This window comes from Ranitomeya variabilis, chromosome 7, assembly GCF_051348905.1.
Source record: "Ranitomeya variabilis isolate aRanVar5 chromosome 7, aRanVar5.hap1, whole genome shotgun sequence".
Taxonomy (NCBI): domain Eukaryota; kingdom Metazoa; phylum Chordata; class Amphibia; order Anura; family Dendrobatidae; genus Ranitomeya; species Ranitomeya variabilis.
Genome location: NC_135238.1, coordinates 231,391,702 through 231,415,146, shown reverse-complemented (window position 1 = coordinate 231,415,146; position 23,445 = coordinate 231,391,702). Strand labels below are relative to the sequence as shown.

At 42.7% G+C, this 23,445-nt stretch overlaps 1 protein-coding gene across 5 annotated transcripts in view; it reads right to left on the bottom strand.

Moving 5' to 3' along the window:
* The window catches only part of SPEG (striated muscle enriched protein kinase), a 211,519-nt gene that overhangs the window by 125,592 nt on the left and 62,482 nt on the right, over positions 1 to 23,445 (bottom strand). For 2 of the 5 annotated variants that reach the window (XM_077273135.1, XM_077273136.1), the window contains exon 1: positions 6,101 to 6,387. The exons of the other annotated variants lie outside the window; for them this stretch is intronic. In XM_077273135.1, the coding sequence (XP_077129250.1) occupies positions 6,101 to 6,133 (33 nt within the window). In that variant the 5' untranslated portion in view covers positions 6,134 to 6,387. Of the gene's footprint in view, positions 1 to 6,100; positions 6,388 to 23,445 lie in introns of those variants that run through there. 5 annotated transcript variants of the gene reach the window in all.

Sequence of the window (23,445 nt, the reverse complement as noted above, 5' to 3'; positions counted from 1 at the left end):
TACCCGCGGCATAACGCGGTCCGTTACCGCTGGCATTAACCCTGTGTGAGCGGTGACTGCGGGGAGTATGGAGCGGGCGCCGGGCACTGACTGCAGGGGAGTAGGGAGGGACTAATCGGACTGTGGCCGTCGCTGATTGGTCGCCATGACAGGCAGCTGGCGAGACCAATCAGCAACTTGGATTCCATGACAGACAGAGGCCGCGACCAATTAATATCTGTGACAGACTGACAGACAGACAGACGGAAGTACCCCTTAGACAATTATATAGTAGGATATATATATATATATATATATATATATATATATATATATATATATATATATATATACACACACACACACACACACACACACACACACACACACACACACACACACACATACATACATACATACATACATACATACATATAAGCTATAATAACAATAATACAAAAATAATAGAATAATAGCAAATAATAACAAAAGAACTTAAATAAGACAAATGAAAAATAAAACAAAAAAATGAATACATTGTATACTGCTACATCTAAAACTAACGTGTATAGTGAGAGTGCAAAAGTGGAGAATGGATCAATACGATCAGGCAGTAACAACCTCTGCGATTGTGCAGTCCACATGTAGGTGCAGTCCCCTGTAATGCATGGCACATACATTGGCTGCTCTTACACTTGTCTCATTAATATATGTATAACATGTATCCCAAACTACAGGGGAGTTTCTCACAATCTTCCCCTCCCCCACCCTCCTCCAGTAATGTACGGCAAGCACCATTCCATTAACTGTTAACCTGCTTGCTCAGTGGTTTGCACAAAATTGCTTTGCATGGTAACAGCTGATGGTCTGCAGAGTTCTGCCTTGACTTGTGCAATGATCTGCTGACTCTCTCATTTCACATCCATCTATAAGCTACCTGGGTGATTTTTATTATCACGTATATGCTACTAAAATATATATATATATATATATATATATATATATATATATATATATATATATATATATATATATATCTATCAATCACCTGTGACCAGTTAAGCTTTCCTTGAATTCAATTATGGCCTATGGGGGACCTGCATCCTGCTCGAATTGGGAACAGTGGGCTGCTTTCTGCTAGGATGAACATGACCCATGATTATGGCGTGTGATGGTAACGTGCTGAATCAGCTACCGACACTGGGTCAGATAGATTCCAGAACCACCAGACATGTGAACCCTAGTGAGCGGTACTATACTGCATCGTACAGCGGCACAGCTCTTGCAGTGCTGCCAAGGCTTCTTGTACATACTGATGCTGAACATGGTGTTTTCAGTTGCAAAATTCTGCTTAAAAAGAAATGCAGCCATCCCCATCAGATACTGCATGCAGTCTGGTTCTGTGATGTGCACCTTACAATGGACATGTGAATATACGCCCATATGAGCCCATATGTACAGATCTATACGGCAGCGTAACGCAGGGGGAAGTCGCATTTTGGCCTAAAAGATACTGAGACTGTAACCATCAAGTTACAAAAAAAATACAATTACTTCCAACTTTTTGCAACTTGTTTGTTGTGGTTGCAGTTTGCAATGCGCCCCCATTCCCCTGCATTTCCATGCCACGTAGCTGTGGCTAAGCCTGCTTTCACACATCAGTTTTTTGCCATCAGTCACAATCCATCGAATGTTGAAAAAAACTGATCCGTCGCAGATTGTGAAAAACTGATGCGACGGATCTGTTTTTTCACCGGATCCGACTAGCTACTTGGATCCTGAAAAAATCGGAGTATGCTCAGTTAAAAAAAACGGAATCCATTGCCGGATTCCGTCATTTGACGGATCCCGGCACCATAGGCTTTCATTCTAGCAAACATTGGATGGCGACGGATCCGTGGCTGTCCGTTTTTTGGACGGACACAAAAAACTTTACTAAAGCGCTGCGGAATATGTTGGCGCTATATAAATAAAATTATTATTATTATTATTATTATTATTACTATGTCCGTTTTCTCTGACCGGCGGAAAAACAATTTTCTATGGATCTGGCAAAAAATGGATGAAACGTGAGGCCATCCGTCACAATCCGTCGCTAATACAAGTCTATGAGAAAAAGACGGATCCGGCGGCAACTTTTGCCGGATCCGTTTTTTTCAAAATTCGCCTGATTGTGACTGACGGCAAAAAACTGATGTGTGAAAGCAGCCTTGCAGCGATTTCTGGACGCATGACCTGGGTCGGGGTTGTAGCCCTAACCTTAATTTCTTTGCAGCTACATAGAGATCGGAGATTCTCCCCCATAATGGAGGAATGCTCTGTTGCATGATCTACTATGAAGGTATAATGCCATATTAGCTTTTCTTCTAGGAACAAAGACTGTGGCGCTGCGTGGTGGCACAATATGGCTGCTCATTGGGCCCCTTATGGTCCGTAATAAAAATTCTTAGGGATTTTGTTTGCTGCTGTACAGGACTGGTGTGAGCAGACAAGCCTTTCACCTGCGCACTAAATTTCTCAACAGATTTTATGTCCGTTCCTCCATCATGATGCCTGGTTCAATATATTGTTGCCCTTCCAGTTGCTACTTTTATGCTTCTTTTGTTAAAGGAAGTTTCCACTTTCAAAAAAGAGGTCCCTAAATGATTAGATGGTTGTAGTGATTCAAGTATATAGTGCCACGTACTGCTCATATTAGAGGGTGGTGGCCCACTCCTGCACAGGGGCCCACCGGAGGATTCTCCTGTGGGCCAGTCCAAGCCTGCAGATAATACTCATCCTCCCCCAGTCCAAAGCAGGCTCCCTGACACAGCTCCGGTCTCAGTATTGGCTGCAACAGTGACATCATGACTGTAGCACAAATCACCACTGCAAACAATCACTAAGCTTGGCGGCTCTGCTGATGCAGATAGCACAAGCCTTTGAGCTCAGTGATTGGCTGCAGCAGTTAGTGATGTGAGCTGTAATTGTGAGTTCAACCATGCTGCCAAAACTCAGAGACTGGCGCAGCGGCAGAGAGCAATCCTAGAAGTCAATATTGACCCCTTACAGATCCTTGTCACATGACACACAAGATGTAAAGTCAAATCAGACTTTTCTCCAAAAGGGAAAAGCCTCCATTTCCATTCATCTGTACTGGGGTTCTTGGCCCTCGTCGGTGCGACGTACTGACTAGTTGGCCTTTTTCGTCTCAGACACAACACTCATCCCTTTCTAGGTAACATTTCTCATTATATCAGATACCTATTCTTGGCTGACGCACAGCTCATCCTCTCCAAGTATTATTTTTGCAAACTCCTTGGTAACCGTTCCCGGCTGAGTCAGCTCCTCCGAATATATAAAGCGCGCTCCCCATTTCTGCAGTGATAAACCCAATCGAATTTGTTCATCCACCAGATCTCCACCGTCAGCGGAGCCATCACTCAACCGGTTCATGATCGGCCGTTTTATAAAATCTTAGAAACCTGTCTATAACCGAGACAGCGTTCACGCCAGTCTCTACGTCCTGTCTATAAGCTTCCAGATAATTGCTTTCTCGGCTGAGTCAGTCCTCGTTCCTCTCCAGATAGGCATATAAACTCCTGGGCAGCTGACATCAACTAGACTGACATGTGTCTCACCGCAGAGATTAGCAACATCTCGTTATAGAAGAGCTGAGATATCATTTAGCTTTGGCCACGGCTGATGGAGATGCTCTTAGGAAGGCCACAGTCATGGTTCACGGGATGTCCTCCATCTTTGGACTTCCCACCAAACATGCTATTCTAGTGAGGCCAAAGTGTATATGACAGAATCTCTTAAAAGGGTTGGACTAGAATTAGAAAAACCTGGCAACTTCCTCCTAGTAGAGCGCCACACCTGTCCACAGGTTGTGTTGGGTATTGGAGTAAAGTCGGAATCAGTTTCATGGAGCCTGGCTCTAGTACACTGACAGCTCGTAGACCGGAGAGCTTCTGGAAGAAATCAGCCACACTGTAAAACCCTTTTAAAGTAACCATAGTCTAGATAAGAGGGACATCTATTACCTTATTATTAACCTTAAAGGGGTTGTTCATTACTGGACAACCCCTTCTTAAACGATAAAGTAAACTTTATCGTTTGGACTGGTGCCATATTACATTGCTATGTCAAGTGAGTGCTGCAGCCTACCAGCGACCGCTGATGGGCTGCAGCCTTCATAGTTCTGTCTGCCAGCTGAAAGGTGGAAGAAACAGCGCTGAGCTCACTGGAACAGCGCCCATCCAAAAAGAGAGTATTTGGGTTTTTTTTCCCTTATCCGGGGTCCTTAAGCGTTTAAGTAGCAGTGGTCCAGTAGTCCCCATAAACAGCATTTATCACCTATCCACAGGGTAGATTATACATGAATCATTGCTTGGGGTTCCGCTGCCGAGATCTCTAATGATTCTGAGAATGTGAAGTTCCCTGTGTGAAAGGAGCGGTAGAGGTGGTAGTGAGCATGTGCAGCTGCCGCTCCTATAGGCAGTCAATCTAGCAGTGTCGCACATGCTCCCTACTGCTCCGTACACGGGACTTTGTGGCTGGGAGTCGAATGGTTGAACCCCTACCAATGATACATTTATTATCTATGCTGATAATAGGATATACATGTTGTTTATGGGACAGCCACTTTTATGATGCGTCGGCGTTCAAAGAAGATGTTACATTGTAGTAGATATAATTCTGTTCACACAATGTGGCGGTGTTATTATTATTTTCACCGCGGTACGTTCTATCAGTCATGGATTTAAGCCCTTTTTTCTATTGATTCAGACATTTTAGGGACATGCTTTTCTACATTTATGTGATGCTTTTGCTAGTTTTTGCGAGTGAGATCTGAGCTACTACTAGTTAGATATGGTTAGTGATGATGATCCTACAGCTGGGCATGGTCAAAAATGGAGAAAATCTACTGTTCCTGGACCCACAGGACTGTGGTCATGTCTAGACTACGGGACTAAGAATAAACATGAATTGTAAGATGCCATTAGGGCAGCCATTGAAGGGATATCTACTTCCCTGGATCCATTTACACAGAATATCAGGTGTCTACAGATGATACAGTCTGATCAACCTATATAGCAAAGTCTGAGCAATCTATACTCTGTCCATATACACTGTATTCATCACATCACATGCATCCTCCCATAAAAAAAAGACCGATGATTTGGCAAGTAATGACATTAATCTTTTCCCCTACTGCTGATAAACTTCTGGATATTACCCCTCGTCCCTATCCATGTATTGTATTAAAATGAAATTACACTTTTAATGCTTTCTCATTGAACTAAGCAGCTGGAGTGTTAAACTCTTCCCATAAAACTTACCAACTAAAGTCGCCCTGAGAATATCTTTGGGACCATTGCTGAGAAAGTGGCAATGTAGAGCTCTTGTCCCAGCAGCGGTATACATCGACACGGCCACATGGGCAATGGCTCCCACCTTGTCAGTAGAGGACCCTGCAATCTCATCCTGGGGACCAAATTGGTAATCATACAATGAAAAGCTTTAGGTACCCAAGGTTTGACAACTCAATCTCTTAGAGTATCCATAGAAATTCTACTAAAATGCCTTGACCAATGTGTTGCTGATGGATCTTTCTATCACAAGCCAATGCAATCAGCAAATACTGTTACAATAAACCCCTCCATTGTTGCCCGATGCCCCATTGATCTTACCCTGACTATTGTTCTTAGCTGGACCATATTTGAGAATAAGACTTTTGACTCTAGTTATGAGATAAGGGAAGCGTTCTCATTGGGTTGGTGAAAACTTATGGCTTTGTTAAGAGTATTATATAACCAGTTTCTACTGGGTTGATGGCGATTCCATCAGTCTTGATGGACCTGGTCATTAAGAGTAGAAGTGCAAAAAGTGATGGAGAGGTTTGGTTATTGGGCTCCGTAGCTTCAATAATGGTGGTTGGATTGGTCATATTGGCACTACATAGGACCTTACATTTAAGGCATTGGCAGTTTGGTCAATACCCACTGTTACCCACTGCTGCCCAATGTAGCATCACTTGGCCTGACGCTAGTCACCTCTATATCCTATCCATTCCCCATAAATGCCAATCCCCTCCTCTATTTATCCATCCTCCCTCCCCTCTCTCCTCCTCTCTTACCTGAGAGCGTCTTTTGATCCAACTCTTCTTCATGTCTAAGAATGGGGGTGATAAGAAGAAGGGACCCCCCACCCCTGGAGAATGATCTGCTATACTTCCTTGGTTCCTTATGCAGCCTTGTAAGAGAGGGGTCCTTACAATCCTCAGGTAGAGACGGAGGGATGGAGATGAGGATCCAGGCAGCCGGATGAATGGATGTCAAATCCTAGTAGCCACTAATTGTATTCCTGCCGCTCCCAAACCAGGAGCCAAGTCAGGAATACAATGCATGGAGAGCCAAGGGGAGGGATGGGGGATGGAGAGAGAAGGGGAGGGTGCTGAGATGGGAGCGAGCGAGGGAGGGGAGACTGAAAGAAGTGCCTGGCTTAGAACAGGTTTATGAGCAAATGCTGCCTGGTGCTGGACCACTGAGAAGACCAACACCGAACTTTAGCCTCCGCTATGGCGTCTGCACCCTACAACCAATATGTGGTCATTATGGCAATGAGCTAATGTGCATGTCATGTTCCAAGATCTCTATCCGGATGTATGAGGATGTATCAGTATAACACCAGGTGATAGTTTGTATCCTGTCTGTACCATAAATATAGTATTACAGATGTATCACAACTCAATGTGTCATTTAATTACTTAGAGCTGCACTATAGTCTGTTCACCTGCAGTCCTATGTAAATGCACACATTTTGTGACAACAAAGGCTGTATTTAACAAACTCAGTTTTGCTACTCATATAATATATAACTCCTTCTGAAAATTATTAAAATCCAACATAAATCTAGATTAGTCAGCTGCGCAAACAGCAATCTTCTAATAACTTAATGCTTGCAATAACAGAATACAGGCTGCTGCAAACAGTGCTCTGTACTCTGCTATAGACTAAATGGACAGTGGTGGCCAACATGAATTACATGCCGTGCTGCACTCTATGGACCGTCTCCGACAAGAAGTATCACATATCTAAGGAAATTCCTATGTATGCATTGTTTATTTAAACATATAGGGCCCAGTTAAGGGGCCTCTGCCGGCTCTTCTCATGTGCCGGGGGCCCCAGGTCTTGATATGGCCACTGTCAGGAAGATCTGGGTTTGCAGTGATGTAGCATTTTTGCTTGGATGGTGATTTGACACCGCAGTGCTCCAGACACGAGCGACATAAGCGATAACAGGACATTTTACTTATTGATCCAAGTAATTTCTCGGATGATGATGAGATAACGCTGAGTGATTTACAGCAAGCATCACTCACTCTTCTTGGCTCGTCCTGCCACCAACACCAGAATATGTTTCTATGGGGCCACGTATATTCCTAATATTTATCTCAGTTAATTGTTTTTTTCTCCTGGCTATCACTAAATTAAAGTCCTGCATCTTCATAGTCTACACTGTTAATAATGTCACATTACAGCATATCAAGCCAGATTTGGAACGAGTCAAGTCAGACATGTCACTAGTACGACTTTCCTACTGTGGGCACATCATACAAAGAGATCAATCACTGGAGAAGGACATCATGGTCGGAAGAATAGAAGGAACAAGGCGAAGAGGAAGAAAAGCAACCTGATGGCTTGATACACTAAAAAAGAAAGCAGTGGAGAAGACCCTGGCGGACAATCTAGGCTGCACAAGATCGATCTTCCTACAGATCGTTCATCCATCAAATCGGAGATCGAGACGAGGGCCGTTAAATAAAACCTGTCATCACGATTTAACCTGTTAATGTAAGGATATGGCCATAATGACCCTGTAATACTGATTTAATGGATACCTGTAGTGAAAAAATCCATAGCTTGGTTCTTGTTTAACTGTGGGTCGAGACTGTGGGTAGGGTCTTCGGCTCTGCTGTGGTCCCTGCGCATTTGTATGAGCCTCCTTTTTTTAAATTTTGCCGTTGGCGTTGCTTGAACACATTCAAGTCCCAGCGTTCTCCAGCAAAATGGTGCCAGAGGCGGCGCATGCTCAGATTAACCTCCGGTGGTCTGAAGGTGAATTAAATAAGAACCAGGCTATGGATTTTTTTCAGTACAGGTATCCATTAAATCAATATAACAGGGCCAATATGGACATACCTTTACATTAACAGGTTAAATCGTGATGACTGGTTCTCTTTAAAATTAATCTCTGGTGATTTAGCTATATGGGGTGCAGAAGATCTTGATGTCTGAGGAGGCACTAAAGCACCTCTACCCCATAAGAGGACACCAGGATTATAAATGGCACGTGGTAGATGGACCCTGTTATAGATTATAATTTGGGCCCAGAAGCTTCATGTTAAACATTGATTAGACTATAACTCATGATTATGTCATACTTCTCAACTTTTTGGGCTGGTTGTCTAGGAGCAGGGGTCACAGCTTGTTTTGGAAGGTTTCACAGGTGGCAATGAGCCAGTGCAGTGGATGTTGGGTCTATGTATTGGAGGATCATGACAGTGTGAAACACATAAAATCCTCCGGAAATGCCCATTTTTGGAAGTTTATTGGGGGGTTTCCCAATAATCCACCATATTTATTTACCTAAAATATATAGTTTTCTAGGTGAAGCTTGTGTCAAAACCTTACACCCTGCTGACAGTGGTCTTTCTTCAATTCTTATCTATCACAAACAGCTATCAATATTGGAATTGATTTCCCGTCTGCTGCTAAGAGAGTTTGCATCTTTCAGGTGTTAAGTGAAAGCACTGTGCGAGGCTATTGCTGTCCGGACATTAATTAGCCCCAGTATCAGCTCGGACCCATCTCCTTCTGACATTCATTGCTGTGGTTTCCTTCAGCCTTGAAGACTTGTCATCACAAATGTCAATCTCACCCCATCCTGCACCTCTATCCTATCAGCACCTAATATCTGACCCATAACAATGCTTAAAGTGCACTTCCTCAAGACTAAGATAATTACTAATAATTTATCCTAATTTGTGCACTTCTATTTCTAGGAAATCTGGGTGAAGATTTGGCTGCAATAACTTCCATAAGCTTTCACTAGACTCCAGAATGGGAAATCCACATATGTCAGTGTATTATTAGCATGCAGTAGGATTATCTTATAGTGACAAGTTCTACAGCTTTTGAATAAACTTTTTATTTTTATTTTAAAATCTGTGTTTGCTGTAAATAAGTAAATTAGAGCACACATCTTTCAATTGAGAAGTGGCAATCCTTACATTACTAATTAAGCTTTTTGATGAGAATTGTATCTAGTATACACAATGCCCTGTGAGATAAATACATCTGCTAGATTGCTACAATGTATCACTCTGCAGTCCAGGCTGTTTAGCTCACAGAGTAGCGTCCAGAGTCTAGACTGCAGCTACCACGTTGTTTTAGCGATTAGTGGGAGTCACACGTTTGACCTCCCTCAATATACCAGTGATCGCATAGCTGAGCGATAGGATCAATATCTTAGATGGAAAAACTGTTATTACTAATAGTGACCATGTAAAATACAATAAAACGTTTTCAAATCACATAGTCAGATAAAAAATGAACAGGAATCACCTGTTTTCTCCTAAGTTTCATGACTCCCATTGTAAACATTACCACTATTTAGCCACATCTGTATCCAGGAAGAGAATGCATGGGCTGCAATGGTTGTTTCCATGGTGACAGAGGTTGATAAGGAGTGTAATGTATTCAAAAGGCTTCTGCCGGATGGCTACAACCACATTTTCTAGATTTCAAAAACCAAATTCAGTGCTGAATTCTATACACTGCCCTTTATGTACAAGAACATAACTACTATAATACTGCCCCCTATGTACAAGAATATAACTACTATAATACTGCTCCCTATGTACAAGACTATAACTACTATAATACTGCTCCTATGTACAAGACTATAACTACTATAATACTGCTCCCTATGTACAAGAATATAACTGCTATAATACTGCCCCTATGTACAAGAATATAACTACTATAATACTGCCCCTTATGTACAAGAATATAACTACTATAATACTGTCCCCTATGTACAAGAATATAACTACTATAATACTGCCCCTATGTACAAGAATATAACTACTATAATACTGCTCCTATGTACAAGAATATAACTACTATAATACTGCCCCTATGTACAAGAATATAACTACTATAATACTGCCCCTATGTACAAGAATATAACTGCTATAATACTGCTCCTATGTACAAGAATATAACTACTATAATACTGTCCCCTATGTACAAGAATATAGCTACTATAACACTGCCCCCTATGTACAAGAATATAACTACTATAATACTGCCCCTATGTACAAGAATATAACTGCTATAATACTGCTCCTATGTACAAGAATATAACTACTATAATACTGCCCCTATGTACAAGAATATAACTACTATAATACTGCCCCTATGTACAAGAATATAACTACTATAATACTGCTCTTATGTACAAGAATATAACTACTGTCATGATCTCAATGGCAAGAGAACATAGCATAAGCATATATAGGAACTAGCTCTTGAAAGATGGGAACTGAGCTGACCATGAACTAAACCTAACGCACAACTAGCAGTGGCCGGGTAGCATGCCTACGTTGATTCTAGATGCCCAGCCCAGCCGGAGGACTAAATAAAGCTAGCAGAAGAAAATATTAGTCCTAGCTCACCTCTAGAGAAATACCCCGAAAGGAGACAGAGGCCCCCCACATGTATTGGCGGTGAGTTGAGATGAAATAACAAACGTAGTATGAAAATAGGTTTAGCAAATTTGAGGTCCACTTACTACATAGCAGAAGACAGAAAGGACACTTTCATGGTCAGCTGAAAACCCTATCAAAAATACCATCCAGAAATTACTTTAAAACTCTGGCATTAACTCATAACACCAGAGTGGCAATTCCCGTTCACAAGAGCTTTCCAGACACAGTAACGAAACTACAGCTGTGAACTGGAACAAAATGCAAAAACAAACATGGACAAGAGTCCAACTTATCTAGTAGTTGTCTAGGAGCAGGAACAAGCACAGAGAGGCTTCTGATAACATTGTTGACCGGCAAGCAACTAACAGAGCAGCAAGGTTATATAGCGACTCCCACATCTTGATGGGAACAGGTGAACAGAGAAGATGAAGACACCAGTTCAATTCCACCAGTAGCCACCGGGGGAGCCCAGAATCCAAATTCACAACAGTACCCCCCCCTCAAGGAGGGGGCACCGAACCCTCACCAGAACCACCAGGGCGATCAGGATGGGCCCTATGAAAGGCACGAACCAGATCGGAGGCATGAACATCAGATGCATTCACCCAAGAATTATCCTCCTGGCCGTATCCCTTCCACTTGACCAGATACTGGAGTCTCCGTCTGGAAACACGAGAGTCCAAGATTTTCTCCACAACGTACTCCAACTCACCCTCAACCAACACCGGAGCAGGAGGCTCAACGGAAGGCACAACCGGTACCTCATACCTGCGCAATAATGACCGATGAAAAACGTTATGAATAGAAAAGGATGCAGGGAGGTCCAAACGGAAGGAAACAGGGTTAAGAATCTCCAATATCTTATACGGGCCGATAAACCGAGGCTTAAACTTAGGAGAAGAGACCCTCATAGGGACAAAACGAGAAGACAACCACACCAAATCCCCAACAGAAAGCCGAGGACCAACACGACGGTGGCGGTTGGCAAAAAGCTGAGTCTTCTCCTGGGACAACCTCAAATTGTCCACCACCTGCCCCCAGATCTGATGCAATCTCTCCACCACAGCATCCACTCCAGGACAATCCGAAGATTCCACCTGACCAGAGGAAAATCGAGGATGAAACCCCGAATTACAGAAAAACGGGGACACCAAAGTGGCAGAGCTGGCCCGATTATTGAGAGCGAACTCCGCCAATGGCAAAAAAGCAACCCAATCATCCTGGTCAGCAGACACAAAACACCTCAGATATGTCTCCAGGGTCTGATTAATCCGCTCGGTCTGGCCATTCGTCTGAGGATGGAAAGCGGACGAAAAAGATAAATCTATGCCCATCCTAGCACAGAATGTCCGCCAAAATCTAGACACGAATTGGGTCCCTCTGTCAGAAACGATATTCTCAGGAATACCATGCAAACGAACAACATTTTGAAAAAACAGAGGAACCAACTCGGAAGAAGAAGGTAACTTGGGCAGAGGAACCAAATGGACCATCTTAGAAAAACGGTCACACACCACCCAGATGACAGACATCTTCTGAGAAACAGGCAGATCTGAAATAAAATCCATCGAGATGTGCGTCCAAGGCCTCTTAGGAATAGGCAAGGGCAACAATAATCCACTAGCCCGAGAACAACAAGGCTTGGCCCGAGCACAAACGTCACAAGACTGCACAAAGCCTCGCACATCTCGTGACAGGGAAGGCCACCAGAAGGACCTTGCCACCAAATCCCTGGTACCAAAAATGCCAGGATGACCTGCCAACGCAGAAGAATGAACCTCAGAGATGACTCTACTGGTCCAATCATCAGGAACAAACAGTTTATCAGGTGGGCAACGATCAGGTCTCTCCGCCTGAAACTCCTGCAAGGCCCGCCGCAGGTCTGGAGAAACGGCTGACAATACCACTCCATCCTTAAGGATACCTGTGGGCTCAGAGTTACCAGGCGAGTCAGGCTCAAAACTCCTAGAAAGGGCATCCGCCTTAACATTCTTAGAACCCGGTAGGTATGACACCACAAAATTAAACCGAGAGAAAAATAATGACCAGCGCGCCTGTCTAGGATTCAGGCGCCTGGCGGTCTCAAGATAAATCAAATTTTTGTGGTCAGTCAATACCACCACCTGATGTCTGGCCCCCTCAAGCCAATGTCGCCACTCCTCAAAAGCCCACTTCATGGCCAAAAGCTCCCGATTCCCAACATCATAATTCCGCTCAGCGGGCGAAAATTTACGGGAAAAGAAGGCACAAGGCCTCATCACGGAGCAGTCAGAACTTTTCTGCGACAACACTGCCCCAGCTCCGATCTCAGAAGCGTCGACCTCAACCTGAAAAGGTAGAGCAACATCAGGCTGACGCAACACAGGGGCAGAGGAAAAACGGCGCTTAAGCTCCCGAAAGGCCTCCACAGCATCAGGGGACCAATCAGCAACATCAGCACCCTTCTTAGTCAAATCGGTCAATGGCTTAGCAATATCCGAAAAACCAGCAATAAATCGACGATAAAAGTTAGCAAAGCCCAAAAATTTCTGAAGACTCTTAAGAGAAGAGGGCTGCGTCCAATCACAAATAGCTTGAACCTTGACAGGATCCATTTCAATGGAAGAGGGGGAAAAAATATATCCCAAAAAGGAAATCCTCTGTACCCCAAAAACACACTTAGAACCCTTCACACACAAAGAATTAGACCGCAAAACCTGAAAAACCCTCCTGACTTGCTGGACATGAGAGTCCCAGTCATCCGAAAAAATCAGAATATCATCCAGATACACAATCATAAATTTATCCAAATAATCGCGAAAAATATCATGCATAAAGGACTGGAAAACTGACGGAGCATTAGAAAGACCAAAAGGCATCACTAAATACTCAAAGTGGCCCTCGGGCGTATTAAATGCGGTTTTCCACTCATCCCCCTGCCTGATTCGCACCAAATTATACGCCCCACGAAGGTCAATCTTAGAGAACCACTTGGCCCCCTTTATGCGAGCAAACAAATCAGTCAGCAACGGCAATGGGTATTGATATTTAACAGTGATTTTATTCAAAAGCCGATAATCAATACATGGTCTCAAAGAGCCGTCTTTTTTTGACACAAAGAAAAAACCGGCTCCTAAGGGAGATGACGATGGACGAATATGTCCCTTTTCCAAGGACTCCTTTATATATTCTCGCATAGCAGCATGTTCAGGCACAGACAGATTAAATAAACGACCCTTTGGGTATTTACTACCCGGGATTAAATCTATGGCACAATCGCACTCTCGGTGCGGAGGTAACGAACCAAGCTTGGATTCTTCAAAGACGTCACGATAGTCAGACAGGAACTCAGGAATTTCAGAGGGAATGGATGATGAAATGGAAACCACAGGTACATCCCCATGAGCCCCCTTACATCCCCAGCTCAACACAGACATAGCTCTCCAGTCGAGGACTGGGTTGTGAGATTGCAGCCAAGGCAATCCTAGCACCAAATCATCATGTAGATTATACAGCACCAGAAAGCGAATAATCTCCTGGTGATCCGGATTAATACGCATAGTTACTTGTGTCCAGTATTGTGGTTTATTATTAGCCAATGGGGTGGAGTCAATCCCCTTCAGAGGAATAGGAGTCTCCAAAGGCTCTAAATCATACCCACAGCGTTTGGCAAAGGACCAATCCATAAGACTCAAAGCGGCGCCAGAGTCGACATAGGCGTCCGTGGTAATAGATGACAAAGAGCAAATCAGGGTCACAGATAGAATAAATTTAGACGGTAAGGTGCAAATGGAAACAGATTTACCAAGCTTTTTAGTGCGCTTAGAGCATGCTGATATAACATGAGTAGAATCACCACAATAGAAACACAACCCATTTTTCCGTCTAAAATTCTGCCGCTCGCTTCGGGACAGAATTCTATCACACTGCATACTCTCTGGCGACTTCTCAGTGGACACCGCCAGATGGTGCACTGGTTTGCGCTCCCGCAAACGCCTATCGATCTGAATAGCCATTGTCATGGACTCATTCAGACCCGCAGGCACAGGGAACCCCACCATAACATCCTTAATGGCATCAGAGAGACCCTCTCTGAAAGTCGCCGCCAGGGCGCACTCATTCCACTGAGTAAGCACAGACCATTTACGGAATCTTTGGCAGTAAATTTCCGCTTCATCTTGCCCCTGAGATAGGGACATCAAAGTTTTTTCTGCCTGAAGCTCCAAATGAGGTTCGTCATAAAGCAACCCCAAGGCCAGAAAAAACGCATCCACATTGAGCAACGCAGGATCCCCTGGTGTCAATGAAAAAGCCCAGTCTTGAGGGTCGCCCCGGAGCAAGGAAATCACAATCCTGACCTGCTGTGCAGGGTCTCCGGCAGAGCGAGATTTCAAAGACAAAAATAATTTGCAATTATTTCGAAAATTCTGAAACCCGGATCTATTCCCCGAGAAAAATTCCGGCAAAGGAATTCTCGGCTCAGATACAGGTGCATGACAAACAAAATCTTGCAAATTTTGTACCTTCGTGGCGAGATTATTCAAACCTGCAATTACACTCTGAAGATCCATTACAAACAGATGGACACAGAGCCATTCAAGGGTTAAGAGGAGGTAAGAAGCAGCTAGACAGCAATTAAGGGCTAGGCAGCAAAACTCTGAGGGGAAAAAAAAAAAAAAAAAAAAATTTCCCTTAAACACTTCTTTTTCTCCTGCTTCAGCCCAAACAATTAACACTTTGTTGGCCGGTCAAACTGTCATGATCTCAATGGCAAGAGAACATAGCATAAGCATATATAGGAACTAGCTCTTGAAAGATGGGAACTGAGCTGACCATGAACTAAACCTAACGCACAACTAGCAGTGGCCGGGTAGCATGCCTACGTTGATTCTAGATGCCCAGCCCAGCCGGAGGACTAAATAAAGCTAGCAGAAGAAAATATTAGTCCTAGCTCACCTCTAGAGAAATACCCCGAAAGGAGACAGAGGCCCCCCACATGTATTGGCGGTGAGTTGAGATGAAATAACAAACGTAGTATGAAAATAGGTTTAGCAAATTTGAGGTCCACTTACTACATAGCAGAAGACAGAAAGGACACTTTCATGGTCAGCTGAAAACCCTATCAAAAATACCATCCAGAAATTACTTTAAAACTCTGGCATTAACTCATAACACCAGAGTGGCAATTCCCGTTCACAAGAGCTTTCCAGACACAGTAACGAAACTACAGCTGTGAACTGGAACAAAATGCAAAAACAAACATGGACAAGAGTCCAACTTATCTAGTAGTTGTCTAGGAGCAGGAACAAGCACAGAGAGGCTTCTGATAACATTGTTGACCGGCAAGCAACTAACAGAGCAGCAAGGTTATATAGCGACTCCCACATCTTGATGGGAACAGGTGAACAGAGAAGATGAAGACACCAGTTCAATTCCACCAGTAGCCACCGGGGGAGCCCAGAATCCAAATTCACAACAAACTACTATAATATTTCCCCTTATGTACATAGCACAGCCACGTAGTATATTGCACAGCCACGTAGTATATAGCACAGCCACGTAGTATATAACAGCCCATGTAGTAAATAGCACAGCCACATAGTAAATAGCACAGCCACGTAGTATATAGCACAGCCACGTAGTATATAACAGCCCATGTAGTAAATAGCACAGCCACATAGTAAATAGCACAGCCACGTAGTATATAGCACAGCCCACGGAGTATATAGCACAGCCAACGGAGTGTATAACAGCCCACATAGCATATAACACAACCACGTAGTTTATAACAGCTCACATAGTATATAACAGCCCACGCACGCAGTATATAACACAGCCCACATAGTGTATAACACAGCCCACATAGTGTATAACACAGCCCACGTAGTATAACACAGCCCACGTAGTATAACACAGCCCACGTAGTATAACACAGCCCACGTAGTGTATAACACAGCCCACGTAGTATATAGCACAGCCCACGTAGTATATAGCACAGCCCACGTAGTATATAGCACAGCCCACGTAGTGTATAACACAGCCCACGTAGTATATAATACAGCCCACGTAGTAAATAGCACAGCCACATAGTATATTGCACAGCCACATAGTATATTGCACAGCCCACGTAGTATATTGCACAGCCCACATAGTATATAGCAATGTGGGCATCATATCCCTGTTAAAAAAAGAATTAAAATAAAAAATAGTTATATACTCACCTTCCGTTGGCCCCCGGATCCAGGCGAAGCGTTTACCGATGCTCCTCGCGCGCTCCAGTCCCAAGAGTGCATTACGGTCTCGCGAGATGATGACGTCTAGCAAGACCGCTACGTCATCATCTCGCGAGATCGCAATGCATGGAGCGGTCACCGGAGCGTCGCGAGGAGCTGCAAAGGCCTGTTCTGGATCCGAGGGGCCGACGGAGGGTGAGTATATAGCTATTTTTTATTTTTTTATTATTTTTAACATTAGATCTTTTTACTATTGATGCTGCATAGGCAGCATCAATAGTAAAAAGTTGGTCACACAGGGTTAATAGCACCGTTAACGGAGTGCGTTACACCGCGGCATAACGCAGTCCGTTAACGCTGCCATTAACCCTGTGTGAGTGCTGACTGGAGGGGAGTATGGAGTGGGCACTGATTGCGGGGAGTAAGGAGCGGCCATTTTGCCGCCAGACTGTGCCCGTCGCTGATTGGTCGTGGCTGTTTTGCCGTGACCAATCAGCGACTTGGGATTTCCGTGACAGACAGACAGACAGAAGGACAGAAAGACAGAAGTGACCCTTAGACAATTATATAGTAGATAATACTTCCCCTTATGTACAAGAATATAACTACTATAATACTGCTCCTATGTACAAGAATATAACTACTATAATACTGCCCCTATGTACAAGAATATAACTACTATAATACTGCCCCTATGTACAAGAATATAACTACTATAATACTGCTCCTATGCACAAGAATATAACTACTATAATACTGCTCCTATGTGCAAGAATATAACTACTATAATACTGCTCCTATGTACAAGAATATAACTACTATAATACTGCTCCTATGTACAAGAATATAACTACTATAATACTGCTCCTATGTACAAGAATATAACTACTATAATGCTGCCCCTATATACAAGAATATAACTACTATAATACTGCGCCTATATACAAGAATATAACTAATATAATACTGCTCCTATGTACAAGAATATAACTACTATAATACTGCTCCTATGTGCAAGAATATAACTACTATAATACTGCTCCTATGTACAAGAATATAACTACTATAATACTGCTCCTATGTACAAGAATATAACTACTATAATACTGCTCCTATGCACAAGAATATAACTACTATAATACTGCTCCTATGTACAAGAATATAACTACTATAATGCTGCCCCTATATACAAGAATATAACTACTATAATACTGCCCCTATATACAAGAATATAACTAATATAATACTGCTCCTATGTGCAAGAATATAACTACTATAATACTGCTCCTATGTACAAGAATATAACTACTATAATACTGCCCCTATGTACAAGAATATAACTGCTATAATACTGCTCCTATGTACAAGAATATAACTACTATAATACTGTCCCCTATGTACAAGAATATAACTACTATAATACTGCCCCCTATGTACAAGAATATAACTACTATAATACTGCCCCCTATGTGCAAGAATATAACTACTATAATACTGCCTACTACTACTACTACTACTACTACTACTAGATGGCGGTCCGATTCTAACGCATTGGGTATTCTAGAATATGTATGTATGTATGTATGTATGTATATAGCAGCCACATAGTATATAGCACAGGCCACGTAGTATACAGGAGCCATGTGGTATATAGCAGACACGCAGTGTATAACACAGCCCACGTAATATATAACACAGCCCATGCAGTATATAACACAGCTCACGCAGTATATAACACAGCCCATGCAGTATATAACACAGCTCATGCAGTATATAACACAGCCCACGCAGTATATAATATAGGCCACGCAGTATATAACAGTGGCCACGCAGTATATAGCACAGCCCACGCAGTATATAACAGTGGCCACGCAGTATATAACACAGCCCACGCAGTATATAACACAGCCCACGCAGTATATAACACAGCCCACGCAGTATATAACATTGCCCACGTAGTATATAGCAGCCACGCAGTATATAACACAGCCCACGTAATATATAGCACAGCCCACGCAGTATATAGCACAGCTCAAGTAGTATATAGCAGTGTGGGCACCATATCCCTGTTAAAAAAATTATTAAAATAAAAAATAGTTATATACTCACCCGCTGGTGTCCAGCGAAGCTATCTCGATGCGCGCGCTGCTGCCGCCAGCTTCCGTTCCCATCGATGCATTGCGAAATTACCCAGATGACTTAGTGGTCTCGCGAGACCGCTAAGTCTTCTGGGTAATTTCACAATGCATCTCTAGGAACGGAAGCTGGTGGCAGCTGCGCGCGCATCGGCGGACAACGGAAGGTGAGAATAGCAGGTTTTTTGTTTTTTATTATTTTTAACATTACATCTTTTTACTATTGATGCTGCATAGGCAGCAGCAATAGTAAAAAGTTGGTCACACAGGGTTAATAGCAGCTTTAACGGAGTGCGTTACCCGCGGCATAACGCGGTCCGTTAACGCTGCCAATAACCCTGTGTCAGCGCTGACTGGAGGGGAGTATGGAGCGGGCGCCGGGCACTGACTGGACGGAAGTAGGGATGGACTAATTCTCAGCCGGACTGTGCCCGTCACTGATTGGTCTCACCAGTCAGCGACGCGGGATTTCCGTTACAGACAGACAGACAGACGAAAGTGACCCTTAGACAATTATATATATATATATAGATAAAACTGGCAAAAAAAAAAAATGATAAAAATCCAGCAAATGGTCCAGCTAAAAAATAATTCATTCATTCATTCATTGCATGCAATGTATGCCATGAATAAGGACACTTGTCAGAAACGCATCTGCGTTTTTAATGGACTTTGAATAAAGAAGATTTTTTACATAAGCATTTGCTGGATTTTGATACACATTTTTTGCTGTTGGAATCTTGATGTGCCGCAAGGGTTTCTGGGCAACAGGAATCCCTAAATACAAGGGTGATCTGAATATTTGTGGATCCTGAAGGCTTTTTCACATCATTTATTTTATTAAAATACTGCCCCCTATGGACATGAATATAACTGTTATAATACTTTCCCCTTTTTGATTATTTTATGCATCGGTACAAGTTGGAGAATTTCCAGATTTCTTAGGGGTATAACAGTCCATAATGCTCAGAATGTCTTGTACTTTCATGGATTTAGAATCGTCCATATTCATTTGTCAGATGTCGGCTATGCTGTAATGTACATTTACTGGCAAGAAAACCAGACGCTCCTTACAATGCAGTTTTCAGGAAATTAGGCAGGATTAGTGCTGTAGTTTTGAATTTAATGCTGGGTGATGTGTCTATTTACAATCACTAGAAGTACAATTCTGGGGATGTCAGTGCCGCTCCTGGCTGATCGAAATTGTACCCAAGGTTGGAAATGTTAAATGTTTTGGTTCTAATCTTACAGTGTTCACACCCAGGAAGAGTATCCGATCCAGCATATCCTCTAAGAAGATCATGCTCTGCAGCATTGGTTGGAAGGATCTTATAGTGGTGATTATCCATGGTGCATGAATTGAATATCAGACTGTGGCATAGATTGTCACAGCCAGTAAATGGGTGATGTAACCGTGTAGAAAACTTCACATGTAAATGTCAATCAGGGTACATGGATAGTGATATTACCAAACTGGATGTTACTTGGACTTTATAGAAGTGCTCTCATGAAAATTTGTATCCTCTTAATACATTGCAATCATCACATTATATTGCATTGTGCACTTGCAATTGCTCATTTTGCCTTTCTACCCAGTTAATTCTTCTCTTTTCTATCAGGTCTATGACAACACATGATTAAAAACAGACTAGCTGAATCCTTCTAAGCTCTATGTAGAAACAGGAGGTCAATTTTCCCTGTATGACTCATCAGTCACTGCAAAAGTCAATGGCTGGGGGGAGAGGTAGAGCAGCTGGGTCAGGAGTTGAAGAGAGGAATAATTTTTGAAGGGACAAGAGATTTCCTGTTTCTACATAGAGCAGAGAAAAGAGAATAAATAGCTGGGTAGAAAGGCGAAATTAGCAATTGTAAGTAAACAGCGCTATATAATATGATGATTGAAATAAATTAAGAGGATAAAAACGTTAATGGGAGGAGGAAGAGGAGTGCTTCTTTAAAGGAATAAGTGTATCTAAGCTGTTGTGAATTTACTTTTTGCTCCCTCTAGTGGTTACTAGTTTTTTGACTCTGGTTTTTCTGTCATTCCTTTTATCCGCACCTGGGTCGTTAGTTAAGGGTGTTGCTATTTAAGCTCCCTGGACCTTCAGTTCTATGCCTGGCAACGTAGTTATCAGAGCTAGTCTGCTGTGCTCTTGTCTACTGATCCTGGTTCCAGTTATATCAGCTAAGTCCGCTTTTTGCTATTTTGTTTTGGTTTTGTATTTTTGTCCAGCTTGTTCCAAATATATATCCTGACCTTTGCTGGAAGCTCTAGGGGGCTGGTGTTCTCCCCCCGGACCGTTAGACGGTTCGGGGGTTCTTGAATTTCCAGTGTGGATTTTGATAGGGTTTTTGTTGACCATATAAGTTACCTTTCTTTATTCTGCTATCAGTAAGCGGGCCTCTCTGTGCTAAACCTGGTTCATTTCTGTGTTTGTCATTTCCTCTTACCTCACCGTTATTATTTGTGGGGGGCTTCTATCCAGCTTTGGGGTCCCCTTCTCTGGAGGCAAGAAAGGTCTTTTGTTTTCCTCTACTAGGGGTAGCTAGATTCTCCGGCTGGAGCGTGTCATCTAGAATCAACGTAGGAATGATCCCCGGCTACTTCTAGTGTTGGCGTTAGGAGTAGATATATGGTCAACCCAGCTACCACTGCCCTATGAGCTGGATTTTTGTATTCTGCAGACTTCCACGTTCCTCTGAGACCCTCGCCATTGGGGTCATAACACTAAGCAAATGGACTCTTACCAGCTTTACCGAAGTCACCATAATTCACAATTAGAAGTGCCAAAAGGGAACATGTGGTGCCAATTTCTACCTCAGTACACACCAATTAAATTAACTGGAACTTCAAGAACTGTGTCAGGGGAAGCTGGCTCTATATTTTAGCATATCTGATTGGAGCCCATCGCGGTGGGAGTTGGCGCGACTGAACCCTCATGGCACTTTTGACTGGCAAGATGACCTCAGATGTATTAGGGAGCATTCATATTGCATTTGCAGCGTTCATCGAAGTTATACATCAAGAGGAGTTTCCGACCTGTTTAGGCACAAGATGGCATATGTTAAGAATTGGATCCAGTGTTAAAAAAAAAAGAGTATACCATGAGGTACCAGTATATTCTAGCCCGGGCACTGGGAAAAGTCTGTTGGCATCTGTCAGGTGAATGAGACCCAACAGTGGATGTGGTAATTGAGATGCCACTCTTGGCAAAACTTGCATCTGCCAGTGGATACAATGTGGGTTTCTGTGGTTGTTTTGTCATCATGGGTTATTGGTCTGTAAACTCAGTTTCTTGCTTTAGCCCTCCCATGGGCATTGGTCCATATCACTTTATTAATTGCCCTTGCAGGTCATTCAGGTGCCCATGTCTCATAGTGCTGCATCTTTAAGTACAAGGAGGTCCTAAGCCTGCTGACTCTGAGAAAGCGCCGAGGTCTGGCGGCAGCTGTCTCTGTCCTTCTCTCGGTGTCACTCTTCATTTTCTGCCTCTTTCCTGACTACTTGTCGTTGCCTTCTCAGTTCCTTCTCACCACAGATCATCTGCTTGGTTGCCCACTCGCTCCTCTAATCTCTCCTCTTTTACTAATCCGTGAGTCACTTTCTGCATCTGTCCTACCTACCCACAGCACGAAATGCTGGCACAGCCCACTTGTGTATTTTTCATGCCATTGCTTGGAAAGGCTGGATACGTTTGAGGGATCTTCAACGTTTTCCATTAAAATTTGTGTTTGTTGCATTTTTTTCTAAATAAATATATTTTTATTGTACAATTAAAAGTTTTCCAAATTTTTTATAGATATTGGTGTAAATTTCACATAGCCGGTTGGATTAAAATGTGTCATATGTAAAAAAAAAGAAAAGCACCATTTTTTGTCCATGCAATTAATAAATTCGCAGGTAAGGAGCCATGCCCTTTTGATATGTCTACAGTCCCATATTTTTGGTTAACTAAATGATTATTTTTATAGTTCTGTCACACACAATAATTTTCAATCATTTGTGGTGTAGTTTACTCCAAAACGTGAATAGAATGACTCAAGTAACATCTTCCCACTAGTTTGTTGCAATTTCTCGGAGTTTTCTAACTTTCTCCTTGCTGTTAATAAACCGGAACATTGTTGTTTAAATTTAGAATTTAAAATTACACTCCTCAACATTGAAATTGCAACATCAAGAAGGAAAAGTCATGGAATGGTGGCAATCACAGGATGGATAGACAAGTTAAAGGGAACCTGTCAGCAGGATTGTGCTCAGTAACTACAGACAGTGTCAGGTCGGCGCCGTTATACTGATTACAATGATACCTGGTGATGGAATCCGTCTTGTGGTTGTTGTTTAATCTTTATTTTCAGTTTT